At 43.6% G+C, this 13,957-nt stretch overlaps 1 protein-coding gene across 10 annotated transcripts in view; it reads left to right on the top strand.

Annotated features, from left to right (window-relative positions):
- The first annotated feature begins 204 nt into the window (after window positions 1-204).
- Window positions 205-13,957, top strand: part of SAP130 (Sin3A associated protein 130) — a 75,458-nt gene continuing 61,705 nt past the window's right edge. For 2 of the 10 annotated variants that reach the window (XM_089916933.1, XM_089916931.1), the window contains exons 1-6: window positions 1,055-1,204; window positions 1,987-2,104; window positions 9,469-9,704; window positions 10,419-10,577; window positions 11,787-11,898; window positions 12,917-13,041. In XM_089916933.1, the coding sequence (XP_089773059.1) occupies window positions 1,136-1,204; window positions 1,987-2,104; window positions 9,469-9,704; window positions 10,419-10,577; window positions 11,787-11,898; window positions 12,917-13,041 (819 nt within the window). In that variant the 5' untranslated portion in view covers window positions 1,055-1,135. Of the gene's footprint in view, window positions 362-1,049; window positions 1,205-1,952; window positions 2,105-9,468; window positions 9,705-10,418; window positions 10,578-11,786; window positions 11,899-12,916; window positions 13,042-13,957 lie in introns of those variants that run through there. The other 8 variants (XM_089916930.1, XM_022590538.2, XM_022590532.3 and 5 more) reach the window with 7 other exon arrangements.

The following is a 13,957-nucleotide window of genomic DNA, read 5'->3' as shown; positions in this document are numbered from 1 at the left end:
CAAAGGGGTGTGTTGCCCCAGCCCGGTCGCCCGGACGCCCCGCCCAGGCCCGCCCTCTCGGCACCTGGGACTACATTTCCCAGAGGCCTCAGCGGCCCCCGAGGGGCAGGCCCGTCCGCTCTCCGCTCACACTGAGCGGTGACTGGCTTCTCCGGAGGAGGGCGGGGCCTACCCCAGCCAATGGGTCAGAGGCTCGTTACGGCGGCGGAAGCAGCGGCGCTGGGCTGAGGGGTGGGGGGCAGAGTGCTAGCGCCTCGGCGGCAGCGGCGGGTCCGGGAGCCCGAGGACGCCGGCTCCACAGGCGGAGAGCGCACGAGAGCGAGCTCGAGGCGGCGCGGCGGCCACTCGGCGCAGCACTCAGGTAATGGCGGGACGGGCGCCTGGGAGCGGAGGGGAGGAGAGGGGAGGAGACGAGGGGGCGGGGCGGCCGAGCCGGGCTGCAGCGTCCTTCCCGCTGCGCGTCCCCGGGGAAGGGCAGCGGTCCCTCGTCTCCTGCGGCGCAAACCTGAGCTCTTTCGCGAGCTGAGCACGGCTTTTGGGCCGGCGGCAGAGGCCGGGTGTCCTGTGGCAAGGAAGGGAGAGGCGTCGGGAGGGCTGGGCTGATTCGGGCGTGGGGGCGTGGCGGGCGTGGGCCTTGGCGGGGAAGCTGAGAGGCCGGGGGAGCGCGGGCGGGCGGGCGGCCCAGGGAGTTTGGCTCCTGGAGCAGTTTAAAGTGACTCTCCACATCCGGGCCCTGCGCCCGCCGCTTTCAGACCCTGACCGAGGCGGGGCCTCCGAGCTCCCCGCCCCTTTCGCCTGCGGCGCTTGTCTGCCTCTGCCATTGGCTCAGCCTCGAGAGGTTTGGGCTGCTCCGGCGAGGCTCGCGCCTGATTGGCTGGCAGTCGGCGGGAGGGTGGGGCGGGATCTCAGCGCGCAGGCAGCGTTGGATTGGTGCGGGCCCCGGACTGACGCGCCCGGCGTGGGGCCAATGGGCGGGCGGGGGAGGTAGGGGCAGGTTCGGGGGAAGAGGACTGGAGCGTAGCGGCAGCCGGGCAGCGGGGGTGAGCGGGGCCGGCGGGGCTGGACAGCGGCGGGCCCGAGGCGGGCTGCGACACGAGTCGTCCCCGCGACCTCGGAGCCCAGCGCTGCCACCGAGATGGGTCCTCCGCGGCACCCCCAGCCCGGCGATGTGGAATCGGGAGGGGCGGGCGGCGGGCGGCGGCAGGTAAAGGGCACACTGGTCCCGGGGCTCCTCAGAACGCCTGCCCCCCTCCCCAGGGATGGAGTCTCAGAGACCCGGAGTGTCTGGAGACCTGTGTTCTCCGATCTCAGCGGGGGACTTCAGGGTGGGGGCAGGATTGCGGGCGTATCGGGGATATCGGCTCCTGAAGGAGGAGTGGGGGTCGATTTTAGGGAAAGTGGTGAAGGTCTCGGTTCCCTTTGGCTCAGTGGGGCTCTGTGAAAGGGGCGGGGGAGAAATCCGTCAATGGAGGCCTGTGCAGGAAAGCGTTTGGGAATTCCTTTCGGATCAGGTCTTGATGGAAGGTTTCTGATCCCTTCTTAGGACAGGGCATCTGCCTCCGATTCCTCCTGTGACACACTGATGACAGTTCTGTTCACCTTGGTGTGAGGCTTAAGTCTTTCAAAGGCACATGCCATTTGTCTTGAAACTTTACACAGAATTATATATATTGTGTTAAGATCTGTCACGTGGATGTTATACACAATGCAGTGCCGACTTTTGTGGCAATCCACAGGTATTGGGGGGCGGTGTCATAATATCCCCCAGCACCACATAAACGATTTTACCATTAATTGAACCTATGTACATCAAAAGCTTAAACAGTTTACACCATTTCTGCACTGTATATTGAACACAAGTATCATTTTAGATAGATGATGCTACATTTGCTTTTCTAAGGGAAGATGTAGGTACTAAAAATGCTTTACTTTCTCATTGATTCTAATATCAGAATCCAGTAATAACCATATGCCTATGCACTGCAGGTGGAAATGAGTTCTCAACAGTTTCCTCGGTTAGGAACCCCCTCCACCGGGCTAAGCCAGGCTCCTTCACAGATAGCCAACAGTGGTTCTGCAGGATTGATAAACCCAGCTGCAACAGGTGAGATGTGTGATATTTTTCTATATTGCTTCCTGCTTTAAAAATATTGCCAGTTTTCTAATTTAAAAATTAGCAAATTCTTTGTGGGATTTTAGTAAATACTAGGTTATCAAATTTGAAAAATGGATATATTACAGTTCTAATTTAAATAGGGCTTTCTTTCTTCCTGTTTTAACCACTTGATTCACATGTACAGAGTGTACATGAAACTTACAGTGAAGCACGCCTACAAGAACATTTTTTTTAATGTATTAATGTGTTCTTATTTAATTAAGGCCCAGAGGTGTAATAATAATGCCATGAGGGATGCAAAGGTGTGTAAGGCGTAGGTCTTGCCTTTCAGGAGCTTACTGTATAGGAAAAGAGATTTTAAAAAGATGTGTATACGCACATATATGCAACTTGGTTTTTAGTTGTGTACTCTTTGAATGCTGAAGATCAGTGGCCTCAGCTGGTGATGATTTTGCCCCCCAGGGAATATTTGGCGATGTCTCGGTACACTTTTAGGTGTCACAAGTAGGGGGTGCTCTTGGCATCGGATATTTAGAGGCCCGGGTTGCTGCTAAATACACGACGTTAAGCAGGACAGCCTCCAACCCCACAGCAAAGTATCTAGTCCAGTCAGCAGTGCTGAAGTTGAGTTACTCCTTCAAATAATTCTGTATTCTGTGTATCAAGTGGAAAGGTGGCATTGCGAAGTGAAGTAAGGTACTCCTTTTTTTATTCCTCTTTCTTTACAGCCTGATTTCTATGTTCCTCATCATGGTAAATGGTACTTACCATCTACTTATTGCTCAAACCAGAAACTCAGGCATGGTGTTTAATTGTTCTGTCTTTGTCTCTCACCTGTGAGCTGTGGCCTCCTTCCTATTGCTTCGCCTCCTTCCTGCCAACTTAGTTTTTGTTACAAATTTATTTTAGTTCTCTTTAGACTTAAAGTAACTTTAAGCTACTTTATTCCTCCTCCTTAATAGTGGCTGCTCATATTTTCTGAACAGATGATAAGTTCTCAGCCTTCTTGACCTTGGGACTTTACACAGTCCAGTTTTGTTTTGTTTATTTGCCACAGTCTTTCTTCTTCCTTTGCACACTTATTTATCTGGCTAATTCTTTGTTCTTCCTTGAGGTTTCCTCTCAGATGTCACTTTCTCTGGGAAGTCTTTACTGACTCCATCATCCACAGCAACACAAGGTCGGGCCTCCTCCTAGAATGAAGGCCAGGACCTATCTGTCCATGCTTCTTTGTATATGCTATCCTTGCTACAGGGTAGAGGTTAACAAATTCTTATAGCGCCACTTCAAGTTCCTGACCCCTTAACAAAGATTTTTGACAGTGTTTTATCTTTTGTATGAATTCACAGCGGAATTTTTTTTTTTTTTTTTTTGGCCAAGGTGCATGGCTTGCGGGATCTTAGTTCCCTGACCAGGGATTGAACCCAGGACACAGCAGTGAAAACGCCAAGTCCTAACCACTGGAGTGCCAGGGAATCCCCACAACAGAATAATTTAAAGGAGCATAGCTAAAGAGAATTTTTTTTAATAGAAATCCATTTTTAATTAATTTATTTTATTTATTTATTTTTGGCTGCGTTGGATCTTCGTTGCTGCACGCGGGCTTTCTCTGGTTGTGTCGAGCGGGGGATACTCTTCATTGTGGTGCACGGGCTTCTCACTGCAGTGGCTTGTCTTGTTGCGGAGCATGGGCTCTAGGCGCATCAGCTTCAGTAGTTGTGGCTCGCAGGCTCAGTAGTTGTGGCTTGAGGGCTCTAGAGCGCAGGCTCAGTCATTGTGGCACACGGGCTTAGTTGCTCCGCGGCATGTGGGATCTTCCCAGACCGGGGCACGAACCCGCGTTCCCTGCATCGACAGGCAGACTCCCAACCACTGCGCCACCAGGGAAACCCCAAAAGAGAATATTTTTGAACATCTATTTGCAAGAATTATACTGCTCATTAAAAAGGGTATCAATTGGCAATAATTGCCCTCAGACTTTGTTGAGAAGGAAATCATTGACTTAGACCCAAATTGTCTATAATTTTACTTCTGAAATGTGTATGTTGTTCCCTTCAGTTGCTCTTAAAAAGAAAATAAAAGTTTTCCTTAAGTAGTTAGATGTTTTTCTATATTTCCTGGTGCTCTTATTGGAAGAAGTAAGTTGGGATCCTACGCATGTCAGGATTTCAAGTACATGTTCACAGTACAGAAGTATAGATTACAACCGTTCTCTTAACTACTGCTTCAAGGTTCTTTTCTGATAAAAATAAACAACTTCAAATACCTAGAAGGAAACGATACATAGTTGCAAAAAGAGCTTAGTGGAAAATGGTCAGTGCATTATATCTTAAATGAAAGTGTCAAAAATCAAAGTCTTCCTGGACAGATAGGTTTGGAGGAAAGTTATGAAGTTGTCCATTTCCTTTAAAATTTTAATTAGGGGAAAATCTGGGCAGTGGGGAAGGTTAAAAATCAGTTGATAATGGAAAGACAGAAGTAAAACTCTTTATTCACAAGCATCACGTATACAGAAAATACTAAATGTTTTTTAAAAGCTGTTGGAACTAATAAGTGAAATTACTAAAGGTTGTGGGATAAAAGTTCAGTGTACAGAAATCAATTATATTTCTAAATACTAGTAATGAATAGTGAAATTTTAAAAATGTCATTTACAGTATCATTTAAAAAAAAAACCATTAAATACTTAGGAATAAGTTAACAAAATATGTGTATGACCCGGGGTTAGAAAATGATGTAAAACATTGCTGAGAGAAGTTAAAGACCTAGATAAATGAAAAGATCTATCATGTTCATGGATTGGAAAACTCAGTATTTTCCTTTACCTAAAAGGGATCTGTAGATTCAAATGAATCCTAATCAAATTCACATCAGGTACTTTTCTAAAAATTGAATCTAAAATTAAATCTAAAATTTATGTGAAAACCAAAGGACCTAGAATAGCCAAAGCAATTTAGACAAAAAAGAAGAAAGTTGGGGTACTCCACTGCCTTACTTCAAGACTTGGTATAAAGCTGCACTACTCAAGACAATGTGATATTAGCATAAATCACTGGATCATTGGTACAAACTAGAGGATCCAGAAATAGACCCACACATAATGGTCAATTGATTTTTGATAAAAGTACATAGATAATTCAATAGGGGAATGATAGTCTTTTTAACAAAATAGTGCCAGAACACCAGAATATCCATACGAAAAAAAATAAAGCTTGGCCTTTACTTCCACTGTGCACATAAATTAACTCGAAATGTATAATTATGGACCTAAGTATAAAACTTAAAATTTCTAAAAGAAAATATAGGAGAAACTGTTTGTTACCTTAGAGTAAGTAAAAATTGCTTAGGGCACGAAAAACATTGATTATAAAGGAGGCAACTAATACACTGTACTTCATCAACATTAAAAATGACTGCTCTGCAAAAGACACTGTTAGTAAAATAAAAAGGCAAGCTACCAAATGAGAGAAGACATTTGTGATAAATGTGTCAGCAAAAGACTTACATCTGGAATATATAAAAAACTTGTAACTCAATAGCAAAAAAGGCAAACAGCTTGTGTTTTTTTTGTTGTTAGTTTGTTTGTTTTTAAGGGATGAAATATGTGAATAGACACTTTACCAAAGATGCTATATAAAGGCCAGATAAACACAAAAGATATTCAACTGTATTAACTCCTCAGGGCAATGCAAATTAAAACCACAGTGAGAAACTACTATACACCCACTAGAATGACTAAAACAAAAAGAGTGACAATACCGAGTTTTGACGTGTTTCTCGAGCAAGCAGAACCCGTGCATTGGTGGGAATGCAAAGTAATCCAGCCACTTTGGTAAGCAGTTTGGCACAGTATGTTAAAAAATTTAACGTAAGCTTACCATACAACCCAGCAGTCTCATTCCTAGGTGTTTACCCAAGATAAATGAAAATATGTGTCACACATACAGTGACTTCTCCTTCAGTGTTCATAGAAGCATTATTCATAATAGCCAAACCCTGGAAAGAACCCAGATTTTTTCAACTGGTGACTGGATAAGCAAAGTTTGGTTTAATCCATACAGTGGAATACTACTCAGTGGTAAAAAGAAGCAGACTAGCGTTATAAACAGTAACGTGGATGAACGTCAAAAGCATTTTACTGAGAGAAAGAAGCCAGACCCAAAGGACCACATACTGTGTGGTTCTATTTCTATGAAATTCCAGAAAAGACAAAGCAGTGGTGATAGAACCATCAATAGATCAGTGGTTTCTAAGGAGTAGGGGTGGGAGGGAGGGAATTGTCTGCAAAGGGGCATGAATGAACTTGTTAGAGTAAGGGAAATGTTCTATGTCATGATTGTGTTGTGATAACAGTACTGAATACATTTGTGAAAATTTAGTTTTATACAAAAAATTAGTAGATTTTATATGTAAATTGTACCTCAGTTAATAAACCTGATTGATTAAAAAATGGACAAGATACGAACATATACTTCACAAAGGAAGATGTATATGAATGGCCTTTGGTCACATAAAAAGAAGTTCAACATTACCAGTCAGCATGGAAATGTTAATTAAAACCACAATGAGATACCCAGTACACACCCACTAGAATGTCGGTGTGTCAAGAATCCGTGAGGATGAGGAACAACTGGACCGCTAATACACTGCCGGTGGGAACATGAGATAATACAACCACTTTGGAAAGTACTTCGGCAGTTTCATATGAAGTTTACCATTTGACCCAGCCATTCTGCTCCTAACTTGTTGGTGAGAATGTAAAAAAAAAAAATCATTGAACTCTCTTTAGAATAGCCATTTTATTGTATGCAAGTTATACCTCAATAAAGCGGTTTTAAAAATCAAAATTTTTAAAAATCTGAATGACCTAGGAGAAGGGTCAATGTATAGCAGAATATAAAATATATTAATCTTTTCTCCCAGCACTTTTTTCCTGCAAGAGAAAATTTCTGATTTTTTTTCCTGAGATCATTGAACAAGGACTCAGAGTACATATGGATATTTATTCTAGAGTTGTTGACAATAGCAAAAATTTGGAAATAGCCTAAAAGCTCATCGATGATATAATGGTTTAAAAAGGTATAGTACATCTATTCAATAGAATTTCATTTAGCACTTTTGAAATGATGCAGTGTATATTCTATATTACTTAGCGATTCCACTCTAAGGTGGAATCCAATAGCAATGGAAATGTTCACCAAAAGTCATACACATGAATAATTACTAGCATTCCTATTCATAATAGTAAAAAAAAAACCAAAAAACCTGAAAACTAACTGGAGTAAAATGGGTAATTTGTGATTTATTCAAGCAATGGCATACTGTACTGAGAATGAAGGAGCTATGGCTACATGCAGTAATATGCACAAATCTTATACCTATAAGTGAGAGAGACAAGAACCAGGTACATTTGTTATGAGTATATTTATATAAGTTCAAAAATAGACAACAGTAACCTATAGTTTTAGAAGTTAGCATAGTGAGTATCATTGGGAGGTACAGTGACTGGAATCAGGCTGAACAGAGGGTTTATGGGGAAGCGGTAGCATTCTGCTTGTTGATCTCGGGGCTGGTAACTCGGGTGTGTTCCGTTTGTAAAAGTTCATTGAGCTATACATTTGTCTTTATGAAGGTTATAGTTAAATAAAAAGTTAAGTAAATAAAAACCCACCTAAGATTAAAGAGCTGAGAAGTGTCTGACGTTTTACCAAAATAGTAACTTGGTGCCTTTAGGGGATAGACTTTGGGAGCAGCTTTACCTTCTTTATAGTTTTCCAAGTAATTAAAATTTTTTATGTAAGTATAATCTTTATGTTCAGAAAAATAATGTCAGTGTTGTTTTGGGAAAATGATAGTGCAAATTAATATTTTCACAGACTCTCCTCTTTCATTACATTAGTTCCTTGATTTTTAATAAATTTTTTAATCATTGTTCTGAATTCACAGCATTTTTAAATTTATTTTTAGTTTTATTTATTTTTGGCTGCGTTGGGTCTTTGTTGCTGCATGCGGGCTTTCTCTAGTTGTGGCGAGTGGGGGCTACTCTTCGTTGCAGTGTGCAGGCTTCTCATTGCGGTGGCTTCTCTTGTTGCGGAGCATGGGCCCTAGGCGTATGGGCTCTAGAGCGTAGGCTCAGTAGTTGTGGCGCACGGGCTTAGTTGCTCCGTGGCATGTGGGATCTTCCCGGACCAGGGATCGAACCCGTGTTCCCAGCATTGGCAGGTGGATTCTTAACCACCGCGCCACCAGGGAAGTCCCAGTTCCTTGATTTTTTTTAACTTAATTTTTAAATACGTTACGTGTTCTCATGGTCCAAAATTCCAAAAGAAAAAAGAATATACACTGAAAAATATCTCTCCTTCCTGTCCCCCACTCATCCACTTTCTTTCCTTTCAGGCAACCAAGATGCTTTGGAGATACGTTATCCATATTCAAATACAAATGTATTTATATTTGTGTGTATTTTATTTACTTTTTCTCTGTTCTGTACTTTGGTATTTTCATATATCTTTTTCACAATATATATATATATATATATATAATACATTTTCCCGTAAGAGTACCTAAAAAGCTTTCTTGTTTTATTTTTATAGTTGCATGGTAGTCTGTTGTGTGAGTATACCATAATTTATATAACGAGTCCCCTATTGATGGACGTGTAGGTTTTTCGGTTCCTTTGCTAGTATAAAAATACTGAAACAGATAACTTGTACCTGAGTCATTTTACACACATGCTGTGTATCTATAGGGTACAGTCATGCAAGTGGAATTGTTGAGTCTCAAAGGGTGCATGCATTGTAATAATGATAGAGCTTTACTTGTTCACTCTGTAGGGATTTGGACTGAGAAATTGGTTACCTTTTTTGGGGGGGGGGGCGCACCACACAGCATGCAGGACCTTAGCTCCCCTACCAGGGGCCAGACCCGTGCCCCCTGCAGTGGAAGCATGGATTCTGACCCACTGGACCGCCTGGGAAGTCCCCAAGTCACCTTTTTAATATTAGGTTTTTATAACTTTTTAAATAAATATTTTAAATGAAATTGTCTTATATCTTATATTACAATTTCAAGTATTTGAGGTCATTCTAGATAGTTTTCAGGCCCTTTGTTCATAGGAGTAGGAAATTACAATCTTTAAAACAAGTCCCGTGTTCCATAGGTGTGACTTTCGAGTTTGCTCTCCATCAGGGGAATTTGATGCCCAAGTTTTCCTTGTTAAGAAAATCTCAGAAGGAAACGGTCAGTTTATCAACCCTGCAACTTAACTGCAAGCGCCACTCTTACATGTGCTGTTATGTTATTTGATATTGGAAGGGCATGACACGCTGTTTCACCCTTCATGTCTTCACTAGTCAACGATGAATCTAGTCGAGATGCTGAAGTCACTGCCAGGGAGCACGTGGGTTCCAGCAGCTCCCTACAGTCCCGTGAAGAGAAGCAAGAGCCTGTTGTGGTAAGGCCCTATCCACAGGTGCAGATGTTGTCTACACACCATGCTGTTGCATCGGGCACACCTGTCACAGTGACAGCCCCGCCAGCACATCTGACGCCAGCAGTGCCACTCTCATTTTCGGAGGGACTTATGAAGGTAATGGAGAGGTTTAAAATTTCACATTGAACGGCAGCTAAAGACTGGCTAGTATTTCTGACAGTGCTCACAGAGTCTTAGGCTGTATCCTAGGATCATAGCTTTTTCTTTTTGACCTATCAGTTCAGCTCCTCTCTGTAACTCAGAGTTGCGCTGTTCTGCAGTGCCTAGTCTCGTGCCGCTGGGCAGTTGGCATCACAGGATCTTTTCTCGTACCCATTTTGACGTTGATTTTATTTCAAGTTATGGGCGTGCTAGTGTAGCTTTTATCTTGGAGTGGCACTCTTCTCCAAGGTTTTGTTTTGATAGCTTGCTAATTTGGGTGTATCAGAATATCGCCTTGTGTATTAACCATATGGATATGTGTCAGTTACTGGGAGTTTTGTTTACTTCCAGCCAAACTTGGGAGGCGGCACGGTATAGAAGAAAGAATGTGGGCTGTGAGCCATACAGATCTGGGCTTTATTCCCAGTTCTAGTTTTTACTGTCTGTGTGGCTTTAAGCAAGGGACTTAGCCTTGCTTTGTATGTTTCCACATCTGTAACATGGCAATGCTAGCACCTCAATGGAGAGGCTGTGATGCTAAGAGATAGAACATGTGAGGCTTCGGGCATCCTTCCTGGCGCTCTCCAGGTTTGATTTGTGCGCGTGTGTGGAATGAAGGGCATCGCTGGAAACGCTGTTGATCTGTGTCGTGTGGTTTTCTGTTCGCAGCCGCCCCCGAAGCCCACCGTGCCTAGCCGTCCCATTGCTCCTGCTCCACCTTCCACCTTGTCACTTCCCCCCAAGCTTCCAGGGCAGGTTACCGTTACCATGGAGAGTAGCATCCCTCAAGCTGCAGCCATTCCTGTGGCAACAATCAGTGGACAACAGGTTTTTTTCCTCTTAATTTGCTGATTTTCAAACTGAGATGCCAAACTGTTGATCATTATTTACTGAATGCCAGCAGTACATTAGGCACTGGACTAAATCAAAAATTAACTGGTCACCGGTATCTGCAAGGGGACAAGAGGAGAGTGGACAGAGAAGGATGGCCTCGGGAGTGAGACCAGTATGCACAGTGGTCTTGTCATTCGGCCCGTACGTAGTGGGTATCTGCTGTGTACGAGGCACCCCCTGCAGTGCGAGAAGCAGATCTAGATAAGACAGCCCGTGACCTTGAGGAGCACAGGAGTCCGGCTGTGCTTGGTTACAGGCGCAGAACTCCAGTGGGCTGAGGACAGCCTCACAGCAGCAGTGCTTCTCTAAGGCTGTTCTCTGAGGACGGTGATGTGTGTCTCTTGGGCGACTGGCGGGTTCCCTCAGCAGCCTACCAGTTGTGAACCTTTATTTTAAAGTCTCATGTTTTAACTTAATTTTTTTTTTTGAAATTGCAGTCCTCCTCCATAATATGTATTATTTAAATATTTTAAATTACTTACCAGTGAAAACTGAATCTCACAACTCACTCCCTTCAAGTTTTCAGGAGAAAAATGGTATTCCAAAAAGGTGCACTGTGGTGTTTTTCATTTTGTCATATTGCTGAGTCCTCCCAGAAGTGCTGGAATGCCCACCTGAGAAGCACTGGCATCAGGATCGGGCAGGTGTGAGGAAGGGACAGGTAGGGGTGAGCTGCAGAACTGATGGGCGAGTGCCCGTTGGACGCTGACTGAATTTACTTAGAGATCCTGGCTAGCATACAGCATACGTGAGTGCAGTGGCGTGTAAAGGAAATAGTGATAATAAGAAAAAATAAGCTATAGGCCAAGACAAAGAAAACAAGGGTAAAAGACTACTATTGAAGATGAGAGTGTCTGAAAGTGGACAGTCAGATGTGTCATCAGTGATAGGAATCTAACAGCTAGCTAGATTCAAGGCAGTTGATGGGTCCTCCCTGCCCCTTACCACATGCCTGCTGGCACAGGGCATCGTGCAGTATGCTGTGAAAAGGAAACTAAATGTCCTTTCCCTTGGGGTGCTCACTATCTTAAGAGGAACAACATGACCCACATTTGGAGGCAGCTGACTTCCTAGAAGCAATGGCTAAGCACCCGTGGCTAAGACCAGGCACTTGGAAATAACGTTGCATCCTGTTTCTTGCAGGGGCATCCCAGTAACCTGCATCACATCATGACCACAAACGTACAGATGTCTATCATCCGCAGCAACGCACCTGGGCCCCCTCTTCACATTGGAGCTTCTCATTTACCTCGAGGTAAATAAAGGCTGCGTGTTTTCTTCAGACTCCTGAAATGCAGTGACAGGTACACGTTTGGTAGAAGATACAGTAACACAAAGCGTATCCAGAATGAGCTTTTTAGAGTTGCAGGACAGCAGAAATAAACTTAGATTAATGCACATTTTTAGCGTGGCCTAATAGGTGCTTGTTATAGTTGTATTGCAACACATATGTGTATGTGTGTAAACTCAGAGCAATTCAAATTTTCTGTATGGTCTAAAAATTGGCCTTTATCCTGAGGAACTCCTGAAAGCTGTGGTCGTGTAAATATGGGCTTCATTTTCAATAAATAAGTCACAAATGTTAATACTGAGTATTTTTGAAGTTTAGTGAAAATGCTTAGTCAAATCTTTTTATTCACATGGCAATAAGATGAATTTATTCTTACAATTAAGTGCTGATAGGTTGTAAGGTATTAAGTTTAATGAGTTTTTTCAGTTACTTGATCAGAAATTGTTACCTTCTACTGGAGAGGATAAAATTATTGTCGGCAGAATCAGGCTAACAAGTACTCTCTCTCAATGTAACTTGGTGGTTGTTCTCAGTGAGGTTCACAGACTGCAGGGGGATCTGTGTGAGGTCGAAACTAAGATGTGTGCCCTTTTGTCAGTGCTGATATTGGCACTGATGGTACAAAGGCAGTGGTGGTTCAAGTGAACTCTCACTGGTGGTTAAACTGCTGCAGCCTTGGCTTGAATCAGGGTACTAACAGCACCGTGCTGTGCTTCAATGCTACATACTTGCAGTTTAAAAAAAAAAAAAAATAGCCAGTTTCATTTAAGAACACCCTTGAAGAAGCAATACAGATTATCGATCTTATGAAATCTCAGCCCTTGGGCGCACGTTCTCCTAATTTTCTGTATGATGAAACGGGAAGTATACATAAAGCACTTAAGCTGAATACTGACACACTGAGCTTATAGGGAATGTAATTGTAGCTATTTAAATCATGGGCCCGGAAGCCATACTAATGAAAAAAATACTGTTTTTCCAGGTGCAGCAGCTGCTGCTGTGATGTCCAGTTCTAAAGTAACCACGGTCCTGAGGCCGACTTCCCAGCTGCCAAACGCTGCTGCAGCTCAGCCGGCAGTACAGCACATCATTCACCAGCCAATCCAGGCACGCCAGGGTTGTGGGTAGTCAGCCAGCAAGCGTTAAGCGCCTACTCTGAGTTATTCGCTCTGCTTGGCACTGTGCGAGTCCTTGAACCCCAAGCGACTTTGGATCTAGCTGCCAAGATGTAGAGAAGGCTGAATTACATACAGTGTCATGTGATCCGCTGTAGGAATTTAGGAGAGAGGTAGTAAGGGAAGGCTTTTGGTTGGGATGGGTGTGGCAGTGGGGATTCAGAGGCGTGAAGGGGGGCAGCACTGTGAACAAGGCAAGGAAGATAGTGGTGGTTGTACACAATGTGGAGTAAAGACTAGTTAGAACTGAGGGATTCTAATTTGGTTAGGGGTGTGTGAACCCCTAAACATTTTATGCACATTTTTATGCACATATGTATGCTTTTTAAGGAAGACGGTCCATGCCTTTCAACTTTTTTCAAGGAAACCTGTGGCCTCAGTACTACTGAAGTATAACGTGTTACTGCGTGATACCGTGTCTGTCTCTAAATTCGGGGCTCTAAGGTGAAGACTGTAAACTTGATATTGTACACAGCAGAGAGCTACTGCGTCTTTGGAATATACTGATATGTGGTCAAAGAAATATCTTTGAGAGATTTATCTAGCTGAATTGCGTACAGAAGGTAGAAGTTCAGTGCCTTTGGGGCCAGACTGGTAGCATGTATGAAATAGCTGGGTTTAAGATACTACAGAAGAGTGCTGACTGGGACGCGGGGTAAGATATGTCTAGCCTAGAGCTTTCACATTAAACAAAATAAAAGACCTTGCTGGTAATAAAACACATTTGGAGACTGATTAGGGCCCCAGGAGTATAATGGTAGGAAGGGTTGGAGAAAGAGGAGAACCAAGGTCAAGAGCTCAGTAGTGAGGAAGACAGCACAGCAGTCCTAGTGTGAGAGGACAGGCTG

The sequence above is a fragment of the Delphinapterus leucas genome, chromosome 8 (genome assembly GCF_059928025.1).
Source record: "Delphinapterus leucas isolate spDelLeu-1000000601 "Yukka" chromosome 8, BTC_Dleu_Yukka2, whole genome shotgun sequence".
NCBI classification, from domain to species: domain Eukaryota; kingdom Metazoa; phylum Chordata; class Mammalia; order Artiodactyla; family Monodontidae; genus Delphinapterus; species Delphinapterus leucas.
Note: the sequence above shows the minus strand (reverse complement) of the source record. Positions and strands in the feature narration are given on the sequence as shown.